At 33.7% G+C, this 27733-nt stretch overlaps 1 protein-coding gene across 1 annotated transcript in view; it reads right to left on the bottom strand.

Moving 5' to 3' along the window:
- The window catches only part of LOC149419065 (uncharacterized), a 58491-nt gene that overhangs the window by 1539 nt on the left and 29219 nt on the right, over positions 1–27733 (bottom strand). The window contains exons 2-5 of the mRNA XM_089637926.1: positions 4690–4853; positions 3941–4085; positions 3741–3851; positions 654–3625 (exon numbers count right to left, since the gene is read on the bottom strand). Of these exons, the coding sequence (XP_089494052.1) occupies positions 654–3625; positions 3741–3851; positions 3941–4085; positions 4690–4840 (3379 nt within the window). The 5' untranslated portion in view covers positions 4841–4853. The remainder of the gene's footprint in view (positions 1–653; positions 3626–3740; positions 3852–3940; positions 4086–4689; positions 4854–27733) is intronic.

Here is a 27733-nt window from a genome sequence, read left to right as displayed (position 1 = left end):
ACAACACATAAATACCTGTCACACTTAATCACAAACACGTTAACACCTCAGCACAGGTTCTCCTAGTGAGGTGTTCACGTAACATACAATATCACCCATACACAGTTTTACCTATATCAACCTATGTTCTTTATTTTTTTATACCTTTTTCTGTACTTTTTTCTTTGTACTACAATAAAAAACACTGTAATCATTTGTAAAAAGTGTATTCAAGAATAGACATAATTAAATAAATTAATTAATTTTGTTATAAATAACTAAAGGTTCGTTAAATCTATTAAAAAATGGTCAAAAATTCAATACTAGCCGAGAGTGGTGATTTTGGATTACCCACATTGTGGTTGTTATCATAAATCACCATAGAAACCCCATATTCAATATGGTGACCGGATACATCATCAAAATGATAATTCATCACATCTTTGAAAAGTTATATAAAGTCATGGAAAGTGATGAAACAAAAACTTTATTAACTGGGTTAAGTAGGTTAGGTTAGGTTAGGTTTAAAAAAAATAATTTCATCGTTTCTAATGACTTTATATCACTTTTTAAAAGTTTGTTGAATTGTCATTGTGTTGAGTTATCATGGAACCGAAAAAATAGGCATTTACAATGCATTATATGTTAGGTCATAATTGATAATTTATGCTTACCGGCAATAAGTTTGGTGGCCAGTTTCTCCCAGGTGGAAGAATTTGGGTAGAATGTAGCTGGACTCAGTGAAGCCAGTTGATTTCTGCTCAGGTCTAGAGAGAGCTGTGACACTTTCCCTAAGTCCTCCAATAGCCCCGCTGGTAGTTCTCTGATAGCCGTGTCTTGAATCTGTACACTGAGTTCATAAAGCCTCTCAGCTCCTTCAAAAGCTTCCGCAGAAATCTTCTTGACCTCTTCCCCAGTTATTTTTAACTCTTTCAGCTTGGGCACAAAAACTCCATTCAGCTGATATTCAATTGTTTCTTCTTTTATGTAAATTTTTAATGTCTGTAGACCTAAAACTTCTGAAATAATACTCCCCAGGTGAAAGTCTTTTATGTTATGTCTAAGTTCCGTTCTCAGCGACGTCAAACTTTTGAGTGAGGACAAAGTACCGGGATCAAAATGCTTCAGCTTGTGAAGGTTGCAAATATCTAAATTCTGTAGCCTCTCCAAACCGTGAAAGCTGTTTTCGTTCAACGATTGAATCGGGTTCTTAGATAAATCAAGAAACTTTAAATTTGGCGTATGGGTCCAAATATGCGCAGGGACCGATGTTAGAGAATTTCCCTTCAAGTAGAGATACCTTAAAGCTCCCAAATTCTTCACGGAAATTTCTTTAGCGTGTTCTATAAAATTAAACGTTAGATTAAGAGAGGTGAGATTCCTCAAAGGAATAATGGGGAAAACTTTTAGCCCGATATTTGAAAGACTTAAATATCTCAAGACCGGGAGGTAATGAAGAAGTTCTTTGAAGTTTGCATTCACAGTGTTTGAGCTAACATCCAAGTTTTGCAAATTTCCTAAGCTGTTGAAAATATTATCTGACAAAATAGTTAACCTGTTGTTACTTAAGTCTAGACTCAGCAGGAATGGAATAACTTGGAATAAGGTACTGTCGACACTCTCTATGCTATTGTGACTTATATCTAAATACCTCAGAGTAAATCCCACTTGCGAGAAAGCCATCGAGGGAAGAATTATAAACTCGTTTATACTCAGATCTAAATGTTCTAACATCGTATTCTTAAAAACATCTCTTGGTAATGTTCTTATATGATTTCGTCTTAAATTGAGAAACCTTAAACTATTTAAATTCGAAAATTGTTCTACGTATAATTGTTCTATTCTATTATGGGACAGATCGAGTATCTGCAATTGTTTTAAACCTAAAAACGCCCGTCTCTGTATTGTGCTAATATAATTGTGGTCTAAATTCAAAATTTCTAATACATCTAAGTTTTTAAATGAGTTGGTATCTAAGTGTCCTATCTCGTTGTAGGAAAGAATGCATCTTTTAAGTCTTTTTGCAATTTTTGATAAAAACGATGTAGGAGTATCAGCTAATCGATTATGTGAAGTATCTAATGTATCAATAAAAACTTCAGTGCCACTTCCATCTAGTAAAATAATTTGATTTCTACTTATATTTAAAAGAAAGGGAATTTCAAAATCCGTCACATTGTGAAACACTTTCAAAGAGAATTCTTTCAATTGATTTTTCTGTAATTCTAACTTAAATAAACTAGGAAGATCGTGGAACGCGTTATCCCCAATATCAGTCACGAGGTTATCGAATAATGCTATATGCATTAACTTTGGCATATTATGAAAAGCGCTACTAGAGATATTCCTTATTCTATTAACTGTCAAGTCCAGAATTTGTAATTCGGAAAGGGAATTGAATGTTTCAGAATCTATTATTTCCAACAAATTATAAGAAAGGTAAATTTCTCGGACGATCTCAAATTTGTAAACGTCAAAAAAACTGACGGGGATACTAGTGATCCTGTTAAATTCTAAATTCAGGTATTGTAACTTCTGTAAGTGGAAGAGCGATTGTACGAATAGCGACTGAATATTATTATTATCTAGACCAAGCCATTCCAAGCTGGTGAGGTGTAATAATACTTCTTCGGGGAAATCGTCGCGGTACATCGACAGAGACATCTCTAATATCTTCAGAGTCTGTGACATGTTCACGAAAACTTCGGGGTGAACGAAATGAATATCGTTGAAACTTAAACTAAGTTCTTTCAGCTGCGGCAGGGAAGAGAACACCCCTGCATCGAGTCTTGTAATTTTATTACTTCGCAGGTATAAAGTTTTGACGGAGTCACCCCACTGATCGAAATCCCCTTCCTCCAAGTAGGCTATCAAGTTGTAGCCCATATCGAGATGAGTCAAACTGCAGTTGCGCAGGGCGTCTCTCGGAATTGATGTCAGCAAGTTTCCATTCAGAGATAAAACTTTCACATGTTGCGGTAAAAAGTGTACGTTTGCAATTTTATTGGACGGCAAATATAAATGTTTAAGTCTTTTGAGATTCATCACGGCGTAAGGGATGCTAGAAAGTTGGTTGTGTTCTAAATCTAGTTGTTCGAGGGTGTGTTCCAACCCGTGGAAACAATCGTCATCTAAATGTTCTATCCTGTTGTATGATAAAACTAGTTTTACTGTATGCATTCCTTTGAAAGCGTTCGCCGGTATCAGTTTTAATTGGTTAAGTTCTAGACTCAAATGCCGCACGACGAGGGTATTGTTAAATAGATTGCTAGGCCAAGCCTCCAGCCCATTATCTCCTAACTCTAGTTTGTCCATGTTTCTATGGTTTTTAAATGTTATGTGTGATATTCGTTGTATGAGATTTCCTCTGAGATTTAAAGTTTGTAGATGTTGGAGATTTGGAAACAAATCCACAGGGAACTTGTTCAAAAGGTTATCAGCCAGATTCAGATTTTTTATATTCGACGGTAAAGACATCTTGGTTATTGAAGATATCTTATTTTTATCCAAGTCGAGTTTGTTTAGATGTTTAAGTTGATGCAGCGAATCACTTGGGATTTCCGATATGCTATTTCCCGTCAAGATAAGACTAGTTAATGATTCTCTCATGTGTGCCCAATCTCCAATTAAATCTACAATGTTATTGCTGAAAACAAATAAAAATATTTGATAAATAATGAATTTATGTTCATTTTCATACAATTTATATCCACATTGCTTTAATGGTGTTCTAACTATATTATTCAAAAATAATTACGTACTTTTGAAGATTAAGCCAATTCAGAATTTTCAGAATCTTCAGGGTGTTAAACGGTATTTCTGGAAACTCGTTGTAACCAAAGTCCAGGGATGATAAAGTTTGTGACATCGACCTAAAATAAAAATGTTTAAATCAATAACTATTATCTTATATCACTAATTAATCTTTATCCTAAAATTTATGCTGCAAATGGTGACTAACGTCAATGCTCGATCTGGAAGGTTTTGCAGTCGGTTATCCGACAGAACTAAAGACTGTAGTCTGAGAGCATCCAGCGCACCACTTTCTACCCCTCGTAGTCCGGTTCCAGTGACTTCTAAATGCATGAGACCCGAGCTGCTTAGTTCTGTAACAATAAAAACAATTAGTATTTGTCGGCGTGAAGAGACCTATTTTTTGTTTTGGCAATTTTGTAAATTTCTTAGATTTTCTGGCATCCGATCAGCAAATGTATAGTGGAAGCATAGAGCTATAATTAGAGGTGATACTGCGTACTAGTACGAGTATTTCGTCGAATCGGTGCGCGTAGACCGGAATCGGTAGTTTTAGTTAGAGCGTTGGGAGAGTTGGAAGTCACAAAACGAATTGTTGACAATGACATTGACAAAATGTTTTTTTCGCTTCATGTCTCATCTAAATATAATACACAATGAGTGGAAGTCCCTTTAAACGTCTTCCCAAGATAAGGAACAGGAAATGATTTCGCAGCAAGTGGTAAGATACCTACTATTGACTGCGAGTCAAATTTTCTCAAAAAAAGCAGAAAACAAATAAAAAAGCACGTAACTATGATCAAGAAGAAAATACTATCTGTAACAAGACTAAATCAGAAGATCACAATTGAGAAAATAATAGTTGCTAGACTGTGCAACACTCATAGCACCATCGCCGCTTAGGGACGTTTGTCCCTGTTGCTGCCGTAAAAAAAGACCACGAGTGATATTTGTTACCTGGCAGTTTGTGGAGCGGCACCGCCACGCAGGAGATCTGTCCAGGGCGGCACCAGCACAGCGAGTTGAAGGAGCAAGGCCACTGTGCGCGCGCGCCGCCCGCCCACATTCCCATACACACCCATAGCGCCAGTGCCGCCCAGGGACGCATGCCCCCGCTGCTGCTGTAACAAAAAAGATTATTACGGCAAACTGCTGGAATTAGGGCAACATACATATTTAAAAATCCATTTATTAAAAAATATTACTGAGCAAATTCGTGCATAGGTCCGTCCATTACGCAACGCCGCGCGCCGAAAATTGATTTTACACGACTTCATCACTTGTGTCGTTAATATTCACACTTTATTCAAGAGATTTGTTGGGCAAGTTCAACCGTATCTCTGTCCAATACGCAGGGCTAAGCGTCGCATATTTATGTGCATGGCTTCTTCACTTTACGTCGTTACGATTCTGACTTTATTTGAAGGTATTGTCTCGTCTTAAGGCCGCATATATCTAGCAAATGATTACGGTTTGATAGAACGGATGAAAACCTTCCTAGAAGGTGACCGTGAATACCTATTTGTATTGTAAGTCTATTGTCCACATAATATATCAGCACAATATACTAAACATTTGGTGATATATCATATGCAAGAATTGTTAAATTAGTCGTGGTAAATTTGCCATGATTTACGGCTGATGGTTAATTGAGTAAAAGTTAGTTTGAAGATGGGAAAAATCTAGTGACAAGTTTTTTTGAGGTTCTAATTTAACACAGTAAATTAACCACTTAAATGATGTGATCGACAATCGCTTGCAGCGATACTTTTAACGAAGATAAATTTTAACTATTATTGTTCGCCTTTCTTTCGTACTTAATTCCAAGACTCAAAACCATTTCTTTACCGTCTGCACTGTGTTTAAAGTGATGAACTTCAAAATGTTCACCGAAAAAATGACAGCACTTAAACATTTTTCCGTTAATTTATATTTCGTACGTGAATACTAAAATTAAACTGGAAACTTTTGATAAACCACTGAAAAATTTAGCATAATGTTTACTTTTTAAATATAATTTTTTTATTTATTAATTAGGTTTTAGTATAGTGGATTTGCACAAAAAAATAAGCTTGTACCTAAAAATTCCATCTTGAGCTACTACTGTCATACCGTGTTTTACCTAATTTTACTAAAAACACATAGAAATAAAATTTTATCTCGATGATTAGTAAAAATGTCTTAATAAAGCGAAAAATTACACTACTATAGTTATTATGTATAGATACACCTAATACTTCTTCAGTTATATTTTCTGGAGAAAATTGAAGAAAACTTTACCGATGGATCCTAAACCAATAAGAATTTATTCCTAAGTAATTTTACTAAAACCAAACCAACCACGAGTTCCATTTTGAGAGTATTTTTCACACAATGCGTGGCTTTAAGTGGGTCATTAGGTCCGCTCTCTTTGCCGGAATGGAACATGGAACATCTTCTTGTAAATACGATCTTTCCTCACTTTCTCACAGGATTTGGAATACGCGGAGTTGCTTCGACGGATATCCCCACATACCAAAAATTGATTTAAAAGATTATGAATAGAAGAAAAATAAATATTTTTTACTAGAGCTACTTGGTTTAAAAGACCCCGATGTTGAGGAATGTTATTTTTCAGATATAATAGACGAATTCAAGAAAAATGTACTTTTATAAAATGCTTTTCCTTAAATCTTATTATGTAGTTAATTCAAGGTGATGATGAAATTATTTACGCCTTTAAAAATAATTAATTCTTTTGTAATCAATTCTAATTGTAATAATTATCACCTTAAGAGAAAACCTCAACCATAAACAGACAATAAAAGTATTATTTTATTTATTGACGCCCTATTGGGCTTTTAAGTACATAAAAATAAAAAAAATTATTTTAACAACAGTATAAAACAAACAATAGAAAATCGAAATAAAATATATTGATTTCTCATACATTATTTACATTTAAAAAGTTGTGGACTAATTTGGCTTTAAATGTATTGAAGTTTAAATTAAATATGTCAGCGACATCACTTAGTTCATTGCCCAACCTATGTATTCTTTCTAACACAGAATTCGTAGCGAAGTTATTGTTGTAGAATAAAATATTCCGTCTAGTATATTTTGGAGGTATATGTAAAGATAGCAAGTTTATAGTGTCAGGGCAGTCTAACTAACTAACTCTTGAATGAACAATTTTATATAATAAAAGAAGATCAAATATTTTTCGCCTTTCAGATAATTTCGATAAGTTAAGTTTACTGCGTAAATTGACATAATTGATTTCAATAATAGGAATACCAATTTTGAAATTAATAAAACGTAAAAATTTATTTAGAATTTTTTCAATTTGTAAACAATGAGAGTTGAAATGAGGACACCAAATGGTTGCATTGTATTCAACCTGACTTCCAACCAGAGACGTGTATAGTAATTTTATAGTTTTTATGTTATTGAAGTCTTTAGCGAATTTATTTTATTTTAATGATAATCTAATGTTTACGAGACAAAGTTTTTATGGATAGCTCAAAAGATCACTCATTATTTTTAAACAATAATTATTATCTTGAAACACCAATATAAAATTGAAAAAAAATTCGAGAAAAAATACATGCCGTCGACGGGAATTGAACCGGATTGAATTGCCGGTCAGGTGCTCTACCAATTGCGCTAAGAATAAGCCGAAGTAGAGAAACTGACCGGCGGTAATCAAAAGGTTTTATCAGTTTATATAGGTGTTTCAGGCTAATAATTATTGCTTAAAAACAATAAAAAAAATAAAAGTTTTAAATAAAAAATGGTGTATTTTGTTTTCATTACTACTGGAGACATTTTATGTAGCTAAGCGAGGAGGTGAAGAAATTATTTAAACCTTTTAAGAGACATTAAAAGTAATTCTTTAGTATTTAATTCTACTGGTATCATCACACTAATTCAAACTCACAACTTCAAACAGAAAACAAAAACTTTAAACAAATTATAGTGTTATTTATTTAGTAAATTAAAAAGGGTTTCAATTTTTTAAATATTTCACAAGGTTAAAATAAAATAAAACAGATTTTTTTGCATAGCTCATAAAAATACACAAGACAAATAATTTATTTCTGCTCTTGACCAGGTTGTTACCCGTTTGCAATGTCCGAGTCTTTAACTCCTTGAGGTACGAACTTTTTTTTCTTATTTTTTACCTTTTTTTTTTTAATCAATTGATGTTACTTATAATAACGAGGAAAAAATATTTAAAAAAAAATTGGACTGAAGGCTTTTCAGGAATGAGGTGGTCAAAATTTTATACCACAGTACACATGGGAAAAAAATATTAGGTTCAAATCAAAAGTTTATTAGAAATAAAAAAAGGCCATTTTATATGACTAATTGTGGAAATTTTCAAAACAGTTTTTATCTTTTTTTACACAAAGGGGTACTTTGCAAACACAACATATCCAGTTGGAACGTATGGGCCTGTCTTTTGTACTACAATTCGCACAACGACGTGAAGTAGTATGTTCTGGCCGGTGGGCGCTATTTTTCAGACGTATTTCAGGGTCCACGTAAGGCTTATGTCTCTTAATTTCCACCACCTCCGATGTGGACCCACGCTTTTTGGTGCATTTCAGCTCCTCTTCAGCCAAAAGTCCTCTGTAAACTTGCCTCCTGAAATCTTTGAGCCTCAATGGATTGTCTTTGTCAGCCTTACCCAACTTGCAGAGCTCTGTGTAAACAATGTAAGAATTTACAATTGTTGCATCTAAAAAGTGGAAAAATAAACGATGCCACCATTTTTTAGACTTTCTGTTTATCGAGTAAACCGCCTTCTTTTGATCAAACTTGTCCACATAATTCATGCAGTTGTTATAATTATTTAGAGCCAACGGACATGGCACCCTTGTGATCTCACCAGTTTTCTCTTTACGGTTGACATGCATGGCATCCTTTGGGTTGTGAAAGTTTGAAAGGAGGTGTACAGCTCTTCTATCTCTCCATTTTATCATGGAAATTCCTGTATCACTCACGTACCAGTCATATTCACCTCTTTTTAGGTTTTTATCATCCTTCATCTTAGGCAAATATTTTCTGGTTGATTGGACAGTTCCACATGAGCGAATATTCATATCTTTCAGCTGTTTTTGTAGGGAGTAGCAATTAAAATAATTATCAAAGTAAACTGTGTAGTTACGACCTTGAATAGATTGACAAAAATTTAAGACAACTCTTGGCCCTAAGTTAGACTCAGCGTAGTCACCAATTTTTCCTGTGTATATTTCAAATTTTAAGTTGTATCCATTTTCTGCACACATCATCCAGATCTTATAGCCTCTTTTAATGGGTTTTTTGGGCATGTATTGCTTCAATGTGCTGCGGCCTTTGAATTTGACCATGCTCTCGTCAATTGTCAAAGTAGGTGATGGCTTGTAATTTCGATCAAAGGTGTCTGACAAGCAGTTCAACAAAGGCCTTATTTTATATAATTTATCGAAATTAAGTTGACCTCTAGCAGGCATCAATGAATTGTCGTTGAGATGAAGGTTTGACAACAGCCAGCCAAACCTATGGACTGTCATAAATCTTGAAATATAGGGGTCGTGTAAATCAGGGGACGATGACCAATAGTCTCTATAACTGGGGGATTTTTTAATTCCCATTACTAAATTTAGTGCAATGATTTTTTTAATTTCCTGAACGGTTGTGGGTTGGTGATTTTCCCCGACTTGTTGTGCGTATAGATTGGTCTGGAAGCAGATATTTTCAATCAAACTAGGAGTCCAAAATTTCAGAAAAATTTCCAAAGGTGTGGGATTTTCCATCGTAAGAAAGTCATTATGTAGTCCTGTTTCTTCACGGAATTCACCAGGGAGGGCGGTATTGAACGTACGGCTCCATTTAGGCACGACTATAATCGCAGGTATGACAGGTGTAGATGCAGTTGTGCCTGGAACAGCAGCGGTGGATGACAAAACGGACATTGAGATATTAGGACTATACTGGGCAGATGGAGAAGACGATACTGGTCGGTTACGCGTACGCGAAAGATGAACATCAAAAGTAGATGGTGATTGTGAACCAGAAGGGCTGGATGTGCCTGCTATAGGGTGATCGAGTGTGGTAGATGAAGAAGACGCCGGGATTTGATTCCTCACACAAGATAGAGGCAGTTCAACATCATCATCGTCCGAAGAGGCGCTAACTGTGACATTTGCTAGATGCTCCTCCTGTAGATCCTCTTCCTCATTGTCTGAGCACCCATAACAACTGTCATCATCAGAAGGTATCTCTTCTAAAAGTATTCCTGCGATTTCTTCTTGGCGAAGACCTTTCTTCGGCATGGTGTATCTGTAAAATTATAAAATCAGAATAACCATGTTGTAAGACTAAAAAAATTACCTCAAGTACGGTGGTCGAAAAGCAAAACCACCAAAAAATTTCGATTTTACAAAAAAATACTATATTTATAGACATTTCTTATTGATAATTCAACAAATGAAAAACAAGGGCACTAGAATTCATAAGAAATGGACAAAAATTCGAAATACATACCGTTATATTTCACTTTAAAGTCGGAGATCACAAAAAACCACAATTCGCTGGCAATTGTCAAACACATAACCAAACCGTGCAAAGCCACCTATTATCGCTATTGGAAACTAAATAGTAGAGAATCTATGTCTCACATGGCATTTAAAAAACTTGTCAATAGATGGCCGTTTTAGCATAATTATTTATTTTCAAGGTGGCCGAATTTTGAAACCACAGTACTTCAAAGAGTTAAAAGCTTTAAAAAAATAAAAAAATTGAATTTTTGATACGTTGGAACAGTTAATAATTTATTTTTTAAAAAGGTGTGCAAATAAAATAAAATCGTTCAAATACAAAGCCCATGCGTGAGTATTATAATTATTTTTTATCACGATAAAATATTTTAAAACTTAACATAAAATCTTGATAAAGAGAGTTCCTTGGTAATTTTTTAAAGGATAAATGGTAAAAAAAAGTTGTATGAAATAAGAACAAACTAAAAAAATATAAAAATATGACAATTAAATTTTTTTACGCATAAGAATGGGGTTCGGATGAAAGTTCAAATCAAACATACAAATATGGTGCTAACATTTAAAAAATATTTTTTATAAAATGTGTTATTGCTGCAATAAAAAAAACAAGAATTTAATGTATGTCATTGTACAACTAGTATTAAATTCAGTTTCTGAAAGTTTATGTTTGAAATTTTTTATTATGTAAAATTGGAGAATTTCGTTCAACAAATACTGTAGGAGTAATTATGACTGTTAACCCCTCCGGCGTTTTGGGGTCATATATGAACGGGTGTTTTTTATAAAAGTATTTTTATGAGTTTTTTCTATCATGCGGAAATACTTCATTTTTTGACACTAGAAAGACTTATAATAACTCTTTTCAGTTTGCCTCAATTATATATACTGGATGCCATTAATAAAATAGGCAAAATGAATCATTCATATTTTGCTCCGCTATCGTAACAATCGGTTTAACTTTAAAAATTATTTCTTATTTTTTTATTATATGAACGAGATAAAAAAGAAGTTACTGTTTTCTTACAAATTCTCCAAACAAAACGAATGTGTTTTCGAAATATCGAGTTCTCTCCATTTTTCTATGATTGTGGTAAAAAAATTAGTAATGTTTTTGGCATCTTTTTTCACGCTTTATATTAAAATTTTATTATTTAGATATAGTTTTGACATATAATTTTATCTGGTTTCTAAAACAGATTTTTTTTGAAAATATAGCAAAGTGAGCAAAAGTTTTGAAAGAACAAGCTTGCCAAAAAATACTGTTTCAGTTATAGGTAATATTAGGTATAAATTCAGTGACGCGAAACAAAGTTAGGTGTTTCAGTTTCTTCACGGACATGTGTTATCCATTCAAACTTATAAATCCCACCCCTTTCGGCTGGGGTTGTGTTCTCCTGTGTCACCCCCTCAGAGATAGTACCCACCGAGATTAAGTCGAGCGTTTTAACCTCCGCACTTCCGCCACGTTCCGCCTCACTTCCACATCCTATCTGAACGCAGCCTAGGAGATTCATAACATGCGGAATTTCGGCACGCGAAATTGTTAATTTGAAGCCAAGTTGGATGTGCTAATATTGGAGTGTGTAGTGCTTAGATTCTGCAATAGTTACTGTTAGTTTAAGCAGAGTGTGGTTGGTAAGCTTAAGTCTAGTGTGTACATAAGTCATAATGTGTAGTTAGTACTAAGCCGAGCTTTTAAAAGGATCCGGCAAACTTAAGGCGTAACTTTAATGATGATGTATACGATTATTGAAAAAATTATATGTATCCTTTGCTTCATTTGAAAGGCAAAATACAAATTAAATTTTGGATTTTAGACCAAAATACCATATTAAGTATTGTAAGGAAAAGGTTGCGCAGCCGTGTCCATTAAAGCCAAATTATTGACATGTATCAAAAAATCATTATTTCAAAATGGAGTTTCTTGAAGTATCTCAAATACCACCGCAAAGCATAATGGATTATACCCTTCTGTACTTTCAACACTTTTGTTCAGTTTGCAGTGTTTTCTGTGTATTTCAAATGCGCTTTATACATCTAATTCTTAAATTTTCCATAAAAACAAATACACTGATATAGAAACAAGTTAAAATTATCTTTTTGGTGTATGCGTTTAAAATAAACATTACTATTTCCAAATAATAAAATTTTAATGTCAAACGTGAAATTATTGTTAAAAACGCTAACTACATTTTTACTTAATTTTTTCCCCCAATCATGGAAAAAATTAAAGAAATCGATATTTTGAAAAAACATTCGTTTTGTTTGGGGAATTTGTAAGAAAACTGTACCTTTACGTTAATCTCGTTCACATAATATTTATTTTTTTAAATTTAAACCGATACATAAATTATTAATTTCGGCTATTTTTCGAATTTGATTAATGTAATCTAGTATAAATATTTGAGACAAACTGGAATGAATTATTATTTCTTGTTTTTAAAGTAAAAAAAATCGTATTTCCGCGTGATAGAAAAAAAATATGGACGCCGGGTCATATATGACCCTAAAACGCAGGAGGGGTTAAGGAGGTTTGAAAAGTTGATGTTTTTATGTATGTACCTATCTAAAATAATAATTTCCAGATGAAAAAAAGTATTTAATGGTAAAAAACAAATATTGAACTCTATAATCCTGTAATATTCTACTTATCCTCAATTTTTTTCTACTTTTTCAATACGTTTCTTTTAATTTAATAATCATTATTAAAGTGAAACCATCACTAAATGTATATAATTTAAAAAAATACTTGTTACATACCATAATACATTATTAAACTTTTATTAAATAAAAAATATATTTTTTCCATTTCTTTCATTTCGGTATTTCATCTATTATTACTATATCAGATTATTATTTTCGGTTAAAAATCTAATTTTAAGTTTTAAAAAATGCTCCGTATTAAAGTACGTACTTTACTTCACATATATGAATTCTTATTATACTTTCACCGTTCTCGGTGGTACACTAGTATGTTTGAAGTCCCCACTCGCCAACGACAGTCTGCCCGTAAGTGGAAAAAGTTGGTGAGAGTCTTGACCTTTCTGATTTCGATGTGGACATGGTTTCTTGAATTAATTTTGAATCTCATACATGTGAAGTATTTGCCAAACCCATTGAGGCTTGACTCTGGCTGACCCTCATTCGAACCAGTGCCATCGAAGTTTAGTGGTGTAAGTGAATCAGAAAATTACTAATTTTGGGTAAGGGTAGTTAAGTTCTTATGTATAGAAAAAAGTTGAATACAGTATTATTAATTTAATCATCTTATAAAGGGTGTTAAGGGATGTACTTAACATTCATTAACCAGTGATACCTGACATTATTTAGAGTAGAAAATGTACATGAAATATTTGTCTATGGTGACACTTTTTATGTTTGTTTTTAAACAAAAACATAGAAAATCAGAAGACATTGTGAGATGATTAATCGGCTGAGTTACCAGTGACGTCATGTGGAATTTTTTTTCAAAATTGTTTAAAAACAATCGAGAACAAAGTCACCGGAGACAAATTATTATTTTTTTACTCCAAATAATGTCAGGAATCACTGATTAAAGTAAGTCAAGCACGTCCCTCAACACCCCGTATGTAGATACTCACCGAATATATATAATAAATTACTTCAACCTACTTTTGTACATCCTCTATATAATCGTATATTATTATTATTTTCTACAGAAAATATACTGTATACTTTGATTTCATGTATTACCTTTGTGAATAGAATTTAGAAAGGGATGGAAAGGATTTGGGCATGTAGAGCGAATCAACGAAGAAAAAGTATAAGGAGAAAATATGAATAACTATTTTTTTGATGGTAAACTAATGTTTATAAGACTAGGTTTTTTTTATATCTAGGATAACAAATAATTATAAGCAAAAATTAGTCGCCTGAAATATCAATACAAATTGAAAACATCTCCCGAGAAAATAAATGCCGCCAACGGGAATTGAAACCGTGCCTTCTGATATCCAGTCAGGTGCTCTGAAACCACTGAGCTATGTCGGCTTATTTATAACCCGCCAAATGATTCAATATGTACTAGTAACTCAATCAACAATTACTGCGGATTGTATTTTTTCCACCTATAAACAACCAACTTTATTATTGTAGGAGAGGCTTTGTTAGTGCTAAATTTCTCACTAGATGGCGTCGAGACATATAATATCTTCATTTATTGGTGAAATATTTTTGACTTGTCAAATATTATTATTTTTTTAATGATAAACTAATGTTTATAAGACAAGGTTTTATGCATAGCATAAAGGATAACAAATAGTTATAAGCAATAATTAGTCGCCTGAAATATCAGAAGGCATTGAACCCGTGGCTTCTGATATTTGCTTATAATTATTTAGAAAATATGAAAGTGTGGTAGAAAGAGCTGTTTGGTGGTTCTTCCTTTCTGCCCACCTGGGGAAACGACGTGTTGGTTAGTTAGATAGATCCCTTTATGTAAAAGCCTTTTTAGGTGATAACTAAATAAAGGAAATAATTAAATTTTGACCGGTCGGTGGCCGAGTTGACATCGCGTTTGGGTCCCACCCAGGCGTAGTGTGTTCAATTCCTCGGCTGGCTAAGTCCTCCATCACAACACAAGCAACATTTTCAGCTTACTGTGGTGGTAGTAGGAGATTTTCAAACATTGTCAGATTAATCGTAACCCGGGAATGTTTGTCTTTCTTTATAAAAAAAAAATAAAAAATAATAATAATAATAATAATAATAATAATTAGTGAATTGACAAATAAATTAAATAATTAATGCTTAAAATAATCTACGAACGAATAATTGAATTCATGAATTAAGGCATCAATAAATGAAATAAATAGTGAATTTATTAATTATTTCTTAATTAATTAATGAAAAATTGAAATATACGAAGTAATATATTAAAGAATGAATTGATCAATACATAAATATGCAATCTAACATGAACATGAAGATGAGGAAATTCTTGAAACATTCTTATAAAGAGACGGTAGGTTGCAAGGATTGTTTTTTATGTTCTTACGAAGGTTGAAGATGAGTTCATGTAAAATTATATAATATATTTATTCTGTTGCCGGGATAAAACAGTTGTGAATAAATTTTAACAATACTTTATATATCATAAAAGTTTTTAATCACATCAGACACAGCAAAGATTATTTAAGTAATTGCGGCGCGAAAGGATAAAATTGTTTTGATTAGCATGCTAAAGATATGCAATTAGTAGACTGCCTGAGTAGCTTGCTGCTGTCGCTTATATAAGGTGCGAATGCATCGAGAATCATCCAGCGGGTAGGTAGAAGGGCAGTACCTACGGTGTTCGCTAATTAGTTCCAATGCAATTCAAGTTGCACCTAAGAACGTTCACGAACATTCTAGTTACTATCGCTACAATATGTTGCCGCCCGTAACGCTGAAGATTCTAGCGGTCGCCCAATGCCTGTAGGAATAGCGCGGTAGTTTCAGGTACCGTCTGGCTTGACCTTTAGGCAACGGCCGAAGTGTCCAGTAAGTTCTACCACATCCTAGGTACCTAGGTACAACTGTGTACTATGCAGTCCCCGGCACTACAATGTTTTTAATCTATTTGAGACAGTTGACAATTTTTTTTTGAGGGAACATTATATAAATGAGAAAAATACAAAATTGAATAGCTTCAATATAATCTATCCTTTATCATGCCTGCTGCCGAATATATATTATGCAACTAATCTGGAATTTCAATATAAAGCCAGTTCTAACGGGTAGTCGGAATCAAAAGGTTACCTACATATCAATTGAATTCGTATTTCGGGGTAAATTGAAACTTCACTCCAATGTAATGTATCAGTTTCCTTTGAATTTCGCTAGTGCGTCAGACACGAATACTACGTTTGTATGGATATTATTCAATTTCAGTTGATCCTATATTACATTCTAAACTATATTGTGTAACTAATTTGTTATTTCTGGAGAAGTTTATATTATTATTATTTTTTTTTTTTTTTCATTATTAAATTTGATTACATTCAATAAGAAATATGAGTTAAAAATATTTCATTGAAGAAGAAGATAAAACTAATATATCTAAGCGAATGAAACAGAACAAGACACAGAACAATAAAAAGATAACGGTCTCAACTGGGAATTGAACCCAGGATCTGGGTCTTACCGGGACAATGTGTTTAACCACTCGGCCATTGGGAACAAATTATTGTACATTATTTATGTTGATCTCATATTAAAAATTCAGAATTAACAATATCATTTAGCAACTATTTTTTCCATATCTATTTGAATGATTGCAAATTTCTAAAAAATTGGTTTGTAATCTAGATATAGTCTCGGATAACTTTTTGTTAAATTGATTTTTTCTAAAAGTCTAAATTAGTATTTTTTTTTTTTGGAAAAAAAATCGTTTAAATAACTTTGAAGGTTAGTAACTAATAAATCTAAACAAAATGTCTTTTTTTACTTTTCTTTGTCTTGTTCTATTTCATATTCCGAAACATCTTTTTTAGTTCTATGTACCTTGTTCTGTTTCATCCATCGTTTAGATTTATAAGTCTATTCATTTTCTTCAATGATATATTACATAATTGGGTTAAAAGTTGTTTAAAAAATTGGAATAATTTTATAATTTAAATTTTGCACTCAGGACAGTGGCAATTCAACATACTTCTGAAAAGTGATGTAAAGTCAGTAAAAATGATGAGAAAAGGCCAACAAATCTAAACTTTTCATCTCTCTTATCACTTTTCAAAAGTGTGTTGAATTGCCACTGTCCTAAGTTGCCCGGTTACCAAGTATGTATACAAGTTTTATAAGTTTTTTTTTCATGTGATAATTTAATTTAAAACAAAAAACAATAACTTAGAAACCCGGTCGGTATTAAGTTTAAAAAGTAAGATAGATGTTTGTTAGTTATTGTTTTATTGTAAATTAAAAGTTTTATTTTAAAATTAAAAGTTTTATTTTAAATTAAAAGTTTTATTTTAAATTAAAAGTTTTATTTTAAATTAAAAGTTTTATTTTGTTTAATTATTTTGAATTTATAAATCGTCATTCAAAAATGATAAAAACCGTTAGGACTTAAAAGCTCTGTGATAGTTCATTTATGAACCACAGTTTTGTCATTTTGGGGCAAGGTCTTTTATTATCCTCCAATTTTAAGTTTTTATTAAGTTTGTTACAAGTCATTCAAGCGTTCAACCGCCATACTTTTTCGTGACCGTAGAGTTTTTAGACCTTTTATGCCGGTAAATCTTGAGCTGTGTCTGTGTAACAAACAAATAGCGTATTTAAGTTCCTACCAGCAATGATTTTACTACTGCACGTGCAAGTCAATTTGGGATTGGCGTTTGGTGACTTAGCAGGGGTGCCCGAGTTTATGGGTAAGGTTTGCGTCTGCCCACCTACTGTGTGGCGGACCAGATTTGGAGCCTTGCATCGCATTGAGAGGGATGGATATAAACGTCCATCACTCCTGGACACACTGAATTTCGTGTCCTTCAGATTTATACCCACCCTTCATACCTTTTGCACAAAGAAAACCACAAAATACTTTTTATTTCAAATAAAATAAATTAATGTTTTATCCGTAAATAATAATATATCTCAAAGATGTGCACATAACATAATTTTATAAAAGAATCCTGAGTACAAAACAGTCAAACAGAGTCCTTTTAAGTTAATTTTATATATTATTTAACCGGATCGAGGCAACCTAGAGGCTTTGAAAAAGTAGAGACAGGGGTTTTATATTTAAATCCACTGCCCCAAAAATCTACAGGGTCAACACTTTGGATTTATTTCCTTTTTTCGAATATTGCAATTTTATTTAAGACTGGCTTTCATACCCGGCTATTCCATCGTATTTTATTCAGGAATATTAAAAACAAAGGATTTTTTTATTGCTGAATAAAGTACTACATTTTTCAATCATTTGTTGGAAACAGGCTACCACTTCATTAAAATCAAAAAAAAACTACGTTTTAAAACATTCATAGATGATGCATATTTCAAATTTTCCTCCGTAGAAATATTAGAATTTTAAAATATGAATAAGTACAGTAATAGCACCCTATAAATAACTTTGCTAAAGAATAACCATTTTTGATGTGATTTAAGATTTTCATGGCCAAAAGTATTATAATGATTAATTTTTGGGGTACTATGCCGTGTTGCGCTACCTCTTACTTTAGCCCACTTTTAAGACAGCATTATCTGCCCTGATGATGGACACTGTAATGCTGTCCAAAACATTGGCTAGAGTAGAAGGTAGCTACACACGGCACAATACTTATACTAAAAAAATAAATCACTATAACACACTAATAACCATGTTTCCTTATTATTATTCCACCAACTCAACGTTCTTCGAATATCTACCCCACTCACCCCACTCACCCCACCTAACAATATCTTTTACTGCATTCTTATGTTTTTATTTGCGAACTGTACGTAGATAATTTTTATAGATTTTTTCTTTTCGCGTATTCCAAGAATTTAAAAAAACTTTAATAATTTAGTAGCTACACGTTATAACAGTGATTGTCTTGACTTTGGTGATGATTTTTGTGCAGTCCCACACATTTCATAAATAAAAAGGTGAACACTGTAAAACATATTTTTCATATATATTTTTTGGTTCCATGATAACTCAACACAGTGACAATTCAACACACTTTTAAAAAGTGATATAAAGTCATTAGAAACGATGAAAAAAATATATTTTTTAATCTAACCTAAACAAACCTAACCTAACCTAACCTAACCTACATAAAAGTTAATAAAGTTTTTGTTTCATCACTTTCACTTTATATAACTTTTGAAAGATGTGATGAATTATCATTGTGATGATTTATCCAGTAACCATATTTTTTAAAGCCTCCATTATCATTTGACAATGTTCATTGATCAAATATTTTTTTGCTCATTTTGTGACAATAGATTTTTTTTTAATTTCGCGTAGCAATAATCTATGTCATTAACCAAATTTTTCGAAACGGTCAATTATTATTACTTCCCACTTGAGTAGCTACCAATTTGATAATGCAAAAAAAAACTTGCAGCATTGTCCAATTTCACAATATAAGACCGCACAGGAGTTAAGTGAGTAAATATATCAATAATTGAAAAATAAATAGTAACAATTATTTTACAACCAATAATTATTCGCCTGAAACACTCATCCACATTCAAAAATTATTGCTTGTAAAATAATTGTTACCCCTTGTGCTATGCATAAAAAAACCTTGTCTTAAAACATTAGTTTACCAAAAAAAAAAAAAATGAAAAATAAATAACTTATAAAATGTATTGATTTTTAAAAATTCTTGCAGGCAGTTGCTATGTAAGGTAACAAAGATATAAAACAAACTTTACATAAATGTTACATAAAAATAACTGGAAAACAAATGTAATATAAAAATAATCACATTCCGCTTAACAAAAAGAATCAACCCTTACATGGAGAAAGAAAGAGTCTTAGAATAAATTTACGTGAAAAATTGGAAATCCATTAACAATTGAATGATGCTAATGAAACATTAATTAATATAGTATGGAAAATTATTTATTTCCCACTTCTCAGTATGTTCTCAAGACCTAAACAATATAACACATTTAAATAGCAAGAACAAATACCATTTCTATAAAAGTAGTGTAAGTCAAAGTGTGTTTTTTTTCATTTAATATATAATGTCGCACCCCAAAGTATTTGCTTATTTCGAAAAAAAATATTACTCCTTGTTTAGTGTAATTTTATACTACGTACAAGAATTTGTTTGTAATTTGTGCGAATTTGTCGTATTTAGTCGAAACTTAAAGAATCACACGAGGAAATTACTTTGCTAATTTCGCAGTTGGTTTAAGTGCATAAAAGTACAATGAAAAAATATTTAAAAACTGTTTTATTAAACATCTTGCTCGAAGGTTTCACTAGAATATACAAGTCACAAATATTTTAGGCAAATCAGTTTGTTATTTTATTGTGGACTGAAATCAATATTCGACACAACTATTGTGGTATCTGTGATTAACAGTTAAATTGACAGGGATTCCGACTTACCCTTGGTCTTTTTGATCGTTATTATGGCCCTCGGGGACACTTCTGGTCATGACGGCACTTCTTCGGCATCTTCGGCAATATACTCGAATTAAATGCAGTAAATAAACACTTCATCGGTTTTCTTAACAGACCGGTAATGTATAATACATTGTAGAAATATCACTCATGTATGTATCTAGGTTCTCCACACTGTCAGACAGGGACAGGTAATTGAGTGGAGGAATGTAGGAACATATTTTAAATGTAGACGCACAAAGTCAACATAACAAAAAAGACAAAAAAAGTCAGTTAGTCAAAAAAAAAACAAAAATAAAAAATAAAAAAATCTAAGAAACTCAATAAATAATACCTCATGCCATACACACAAGCAATTGCTTATTATGGGAGAACATTGAAAAATAATAAAAAATAATCATATCATAATATCTTTTATCTTATTAATCGTGAAATATGTATGTATATCACACATTGTCAAAATTTTTCTTGAATAAATATAAAAATAAATAAAATAACCTAAATTAACTTTAAGAATATTTAACATTACTTATATTTTAAAAGAGGACCTTTCAGTATTAGTATTTTTTCTGTTTCACTTCAATAGTACGCCTCCGCTCGGCTTTTGCAAGGATCAAACAAGATATCATATTAGATTTCTTTCGAAAATGAAAAAAATGACAAAAGCGTATTTAATAATATAAATTTCACGTGTTTAAGAAAGACTGGTTTTAAAAAAAGAACAGCTTCGTTTTTAAAATATCACCCTGGATTGAAAGTTAAATCATTATCCATATTTAGATGATGAAGTCAAAATAAATTTAGTAGACACCTTAATAAAGGACTCTGATCTCTCGACATTAGCCTTATAATATTATCATCCGTAATTAAGAATCCTAATATGGGTTGTGATTCCATCTGTCGGCGATTTACTACCCACGAAGACGTTACACGATGCGAAAATATTGGTTCCATTTTTTTACTTCCAGACAACTTTAACCTCCGAACTACCGAACCCGGTCCCCGCGCACTGTAACCAGCGTGCTCATAGTAAGAGCGCCTCTACGACTAGGTCAGCGAAGGTATAATAATATGCGTGAAAGAAATATGGTGCCTAAAAAATAATTGTTTTATTTGGGTCGCTTGCGTAAAATGCTCTACATTTTGTAAGAAATAACTAAACTAACTAACCATCAGGGATTGCAACAATAACATTTGGCTGTCATCAGTTGTTTTGTTTTGCTCTATCTAAAAATAATTTTATACCATTCTTTTTTGCTTTCTGGCAGAAAAAAAAGTGTAGTGTGTTGTGCCTTGAGGTTTCTTCTCCCTTCTGATCATCCAGGAGTCACTTTTCGCTGCTGATTTCCAGATATTTATAAACTTTTTTACTTCTGTCATTTTCCATACTATTGTTGTAGTTGTTTACTGTTGTGAATAATGGAGGAAGATTTCCCTCCTGGACCCCCTACAAAGCCCCCAGATCCCTCTCCGGACCCCCCAGATGGGGAAAATGTAGAAATTTCTGACAGTGATTCTGTCATTTTGACTTCTACCAAAAAAAGGAAATTTACTCCTTCTTCCCCAATAAAACTTGACTCGCCTTCGACTTCACAGTCCCCACCAGCACTTTCTCAACTTCCTCCAACAAACTTTTACTCTCCTCATTCCCGTGGCCCATTCATAGTATACGCCCAAAAAACTGAGCAAGGAAAAACCATCCACCCTCTTGAATTTGGCAAATTCTTATCAAATAGCAAGAATCTTTCAATCAAGCCTGGAGGTGTAAAAGCCGAGGATCGCTTCCGAATCTCCGTCGAATTCCTCTCAGGGTCAGCTGCCAACAGTTTCATCAAAAATATCTTCATTTCATCTAATTCAAAGTTTAAGGCATATATCCCTACTTTCAATGTCACTCGCATGGGCCTGGTCAGAGGTATCTCGACCGATCTGTCCATCGAAGAAATTCTGTCTTCACTTTCAACCCCCCAGCACATTGGCAATCCCATAAAAGCCAGGAGGCTAAATTACAAGGACTACTCTGAGGGTATAATTTCCTGGAAGCCCTCCCAATCTGTCGTTATCACCTTTGAAGGTCAATCTCTTCCCTCCCATATATATTTATTCTTCAACTCATTACCAGTTGAAATGTATACTTATCCCACCACTCAATGTTTCAATTGCTGCCGTTTTGGTCATACCAAAGCTGCATGCAGATCTCAACCCAGATGTTTTAAATGTGGAGAAAACCACGCAGCTGACCAATGTCCTTCTTCCTCCTCACCTAAATGTTTTAACTGCTCAGGCTCACATACAGCTATCAACACATCTTGCCCAGAACAATCTCGCCAAAAAAATATTAAAATTTCTATGGCCTCTCAGAACTTGTCTTTTCTACAGGCTTCTAAACTATTCCCGCCTGTCAAAAAATCATTTGCTGAGGCTTTATCCAGCAACTCCTCATCCAACCCTCTTCCCTCCACTACAACAACTTCTTCTCGTTCAACTAAATTCACATACAAAAACGCTATCTCTAAACCGGCTCCTGGATACGATCAGCAACAACACAACTCACTGCTCTTATATCCCAATGGTTCACCTCTTTCAAATGCCACAAATGGGTGTGCAAATAATTATAATCCGTCCTCAATGAACTCTCTTAAACTTTCTGAAAAACTCTCCCAAGACAATTCTTCATTTATCCAAACTCTTATTATGCTTCTAATTGACCTTATTTCTTCTCAAACTAATCTACCGTCCAACGCTGCTACTATTATTTCCACATTAAAATCATTTATTCAAAATGACTCTTCAGGATGTCAGAATACTTCAGTGGAATAGCCGAAGTGCTATTTCTAACAAATCTGATCTCCTTAACCTATTAAATTCCAACATTATTTCTTTGGCTGCTATCTCGGAGACTTGGTTTACTCCATCCACCCACTTTAATGTGGGAGGGTATTCCTGTCTCCGCGACGACCGCCCGGAAGGTTCGGGCGGCGGTGCTGCCCTTTTTATTAAAAAATCCATATCATTTTCCCCAATAAATAATATCAAACCCCCCAATGCTGACTTCCAAATGGTTGCAGCTAAAATAAAGGACACATCCTTTATTTCAGTCTATCTTCCCCCAACAGCCCACTTCAATAAACAAACTTGGTTGCAAATTGTAAGTCAACTAAGCCCTCCTTTCTTTATACTAGGCGATTTTAATGCCCATTCCCCCGTCTGGGGTTCTGCTTTCTCCGACCGAGATGGTCGAAGTGTGATGGATTTCCTAGATCAATCCAACCTTTTCCTTTTGAATGACGGATCTCCTACTAGGATCTCACGCCCCAGCACAAACCCTAGTGCAGTGGATCTATCGATATGTTCTACTAGTCTGGCTTCTCTCTCCTCATGGGTGGTGTCCCCCGACCCTTGCTCCAGTGATCATTTCCCGATCACCATTACTTATCAAACTTCTTTCCAATCAGACAAGTCTCATATTTCGACAAAAATTAAAACGAAACACACCAAATGGGATGAATTTAACTCTCATATGGACAAGTTCCTATTAAATTCACCCGCCACCGATATATTTTCCGTCAAAGATGATTATAATAACTTCAAATCAATGCTCATAACTGCAATAAATAAATCAAATCCCCCCCCTAAAACTAAATCTCTCAAAAAACTCCCTCCAACTCCCTGGTGGGATGAGGAATGTTCCAAAGTAGTAAGAATTCGGAAAGCTAAATCTCTTTCCTATCGTTACAATATGACTATGGAGAACTATCTTATATAAAAAAACGCTGAATCCAATGCCAAAAGGGTATTGAGGTCAAAAAAAAGATCCGGGTGGTACAACTTCTGCAGTTCAGTATCTCCGAACACTCCAATTTCGGAAGTTTGGTCTATGATCCGAAGATTTAGATCCTCCTTCAGTTCACCATCTCCTCGAGCGTCTCATTCTAAATGGATCGATGAATTTTTGGACAAAATTGCCCCCCCTTCTGTACCTAACTTAGATGAAATAACGCCCATCTATAATACTCCTATGTCTAATCATTGGCTAGACTCTCCATTCACCTTAATTGAGCTAAAAAATTGTTTATCAACAGTCAAGGACTCATCTCCAGGCAGAGATGGTATACCTTACAGCATAATCAAAAATAGTAATGATAATGTTCTAAACCACTTCTTAAGCATCTTAAATAAAATCTTCCAGACTGGTATAACGCCTGATGACTGGAGTTGTCAAATAATCATCCCTATTTTAAAAACAAACAAATCACCAAATTCTGGATCCAACTACAGGCCAATCGCTCTTTCATCCACCTTCAGTAAACTTTATAAAAAATTAATTAAAAACCGATTAGAATTTTTCGTCGAGAGTAAACAGCTTCTCTCTCCATCTCAATTTGGATTTAGGAAAAAAAAATCCACTCAAGATAACCTTGCCATCATCAGTACTGATATTAATTTATCAATTTCTAAACAGGAAGTTTGTCTTGCCGTCTTTATAGATATAGAAGGCGCCTTTGACAATGTTTCCATCCCAATCTTGAAAAAAAAACTTCTAGGCCTTGGCCTTCCCCCCATGTTTGTCCAATCTATTATTAATCTATTTCTAGATAGAAAAATTTTCATTGAACTTCCAGATATTTTTCCTCAAAGTAGGTCTATTTGGAAGGGTTTACCACAAGGCGATGTATTGTCCCCCTTACTGTATAATATATACACATATGATATGCATGTCACTATTCCCCCACAAGTAAAAGTTATTGAGTTCGCAGATGACATAGCTTTCTTCTTATCATCCAAAATCATCCCTCTCGCCGTCAAATATCTTAACGAAGCCATGAATGCCCTTTGCACATGGCTCACGTTAAATGGTCTTGAACTTTCAATCCAAAAGACTCAGTGTGTCACCTTCTCAAACCGCCATAAAAACCCCCCCGTTCAAATTTTATTTAAAAATTCTCCAATCCCCAACGCTTCTGAAGTAAAATTTTTGGGAGTAACATTTGATAGGAAACTTAAATGGTCTTCCCATATTAATAATTTAGTTACTAAATGCGAAAAAAATTTAAATTTCATCAGATCATTATCTGGCGTTTGGTGGGGTGCTCACCCTACTTGCATTAAGTTGCTTTACAACGCACTTATTCGAAGCCATCTTGACTATGCCTGCCCACTTTTTAGTACTGCCTCAAAAAATGTACTTGATAAATTAGACAAAATTCAATCTAAATCTTTGCGAATTATAACTGGAGCAATGCAATCGTCACCCACCAATTCCCTTCAAGTAGAATGTTCTGATCCTCCTCTTTATTTAAGGCGTCAACTATTTGCTGACAAATTTGTTCTTAAATGTTTAAATTCTAAATGTCATCAGGTTATCCCCAGCGTCTCGTTGTTCATTGACTCAACCCATTCATCTACAATCAGAGCTTCAACTAAACCTCTTCCTGACATCTGTAAAAATTTTAAGTCTCTCTCAGAGCTTCACATCATCCAAAATGATCTACTTCCCTTATACAAATTAAAATATAGTCACGTCACCCTATCCCCAACAATAATAGAAGGGATCGGAATCCTTAAAAGTCATTCCAATCTCCCGGCCCGAACTGTCAATAATATGTTCAATGACATTATTTCATCTAAATGGCCCAACTTTTCTCTTTTATTTACTGATGGATCCAAATCTCCCGACTCTCCTAACTGTGGTATAGGTATTAACGTTTACCACAATAATTCTAATGACAGAATATTTCATTCAATTTCAAATCAATTTTCAATATTTTCAGCCGAGTGTATTGCAATAATAGAATCTCTCAAATATATAATCAAAAATAATTTTGAACATTCCCTCGTTCTCTCTGACTCTCTCAGTTCCCTCCAAAAACTTAAATCCAGTCCTCTTCTTCATCCTTATGATCATTTTGTATGCCTTATTCGAGAGATGATAGCCTCCATTCAAAGCTCTGGTAAAACTGTAACTCTGATTTGGATTCCTGGACATGTTGATGTCATGGGTAATGATATTGCGGATGCCTTGGCAAAACAAGGAGCGTCCAACCCTGTTGTTACCCTCGTAAACCACATTCCCCTATCTGACATTTTTTCCATCATCAAAGATAGATCCCGCAATGTTTGGTCAGAGTATTGGCACATTGCTAGTCAATCCAAGGGAGCCTGCTATGCCTCAATACAAAGGACTATTCCATCAAAACCGTGGTTTCAGCAATTCCCTCATTTTTCCAAAAAAGAAATTTTTTCACTCATTCGAATGAGGATCGGACATTGTTCTGTTCCTTCCCACTTTTTTAAAATTCACGTCCTTGACTCCCCAGATTGTACATTCTGTGGTCTAGAAGTGGGAACTTTAGATCACATATTTTTTGGTTGTCCCTCTCTAAACAAATATCTTCTCTTCTATCAAGCCTTATCTAAAATTGCCTCCCCTCCATTCAACATCTCATCTCTTCTAAGTCTGAACTCGACTCCAATTTTCATTATAATTTTGAAATTTGCCTATTTAAATAAAATTAATATTTAAATTCACCTTTCATTTCTCAATAATTTTAAATGATGGCCAAGAACACCCTTGAAGGGTGAAAGCCAGAAATAATAAGAAAAAAAAAAAAAACTAACCATCAGCCCGTTTCTCTGCAAGGGTAGACAGAGAGGACAGACCGCCAAATATCTCAGTCATGACACACGTCTCTAAACTCCTTTCTTAGTTTATTCACTCTACATGCCCAAATCATCTGAGCGTGCCTTTCTCAATCTTACTCATAATGCTTTCATCAGCCTTGAATTCTTTGCGGATCTGCACATTTCTCAGACAATCATACACAGTTTTATCTCACATACGTCTCAGGGATCTCATTTCTACAGCATTCAATCTACCTCTGCCAATTTATCATCGCCACATATCCGGGTAGTCACCAGCACTCCATTGTGGACTGCAAGCGTTGTTTATTCGAAAAGTTTCAGCCTTCCCATTTTTGGTAACGATAAAAACTGTTCTGTCAGTCACCTCAATTTTAAATTTTATTTCGGCAGGTACCTAATAATTAATTGTACCTCTGACCTCTGACTCCTCTACACAGTTTGAACACTATGAAAAAAAAATTACAAGCCCTTATTTCAGAAAGGTTTATTGACTTTAATATGTTCATATTGAACTAAGACCCCAATGGTTACGCAATTCCAAATATTTTTCTATGGTTACCTAATAAAAAATTATGTTTAGTATCCGATAATACTGAATTAGTCGCGTGGTGCGCTTGTTTACATACTTCAAATGTGATTTACTGTTATAGATTTTCCAATTACGAAAATTCATTCAATTTCGGGAAGCAAGATAACTTGACGTGTATTTTTTATATGGATTTTCAGTAATGGACGAGTACTTATTTTTAACTGGCAGATTTCGATTTGCCTGCAT

Source organism: Hesperophylax consimilis, chromosome 12 (genome assembly GCF_061612785.1).
Source record: "Hesperophylax consimilis isolate HC1 chromosome 12, BYU_Hcon_1.0, whole genome shotgun sequence".
Taxonomy (NCBI): domain Eukaryota; kingdom Metazoa; phylum Arthropoda; class Insecta; order Trichoptera; family Limnephilidae; genus Hesperophylax; species Hesperophylax consimilis.
The sequence above is the reverse complement of the archived record's forward strand: the minus strand, read 5'-3'. Positions and strand labels throughout refer to the sequence as shown.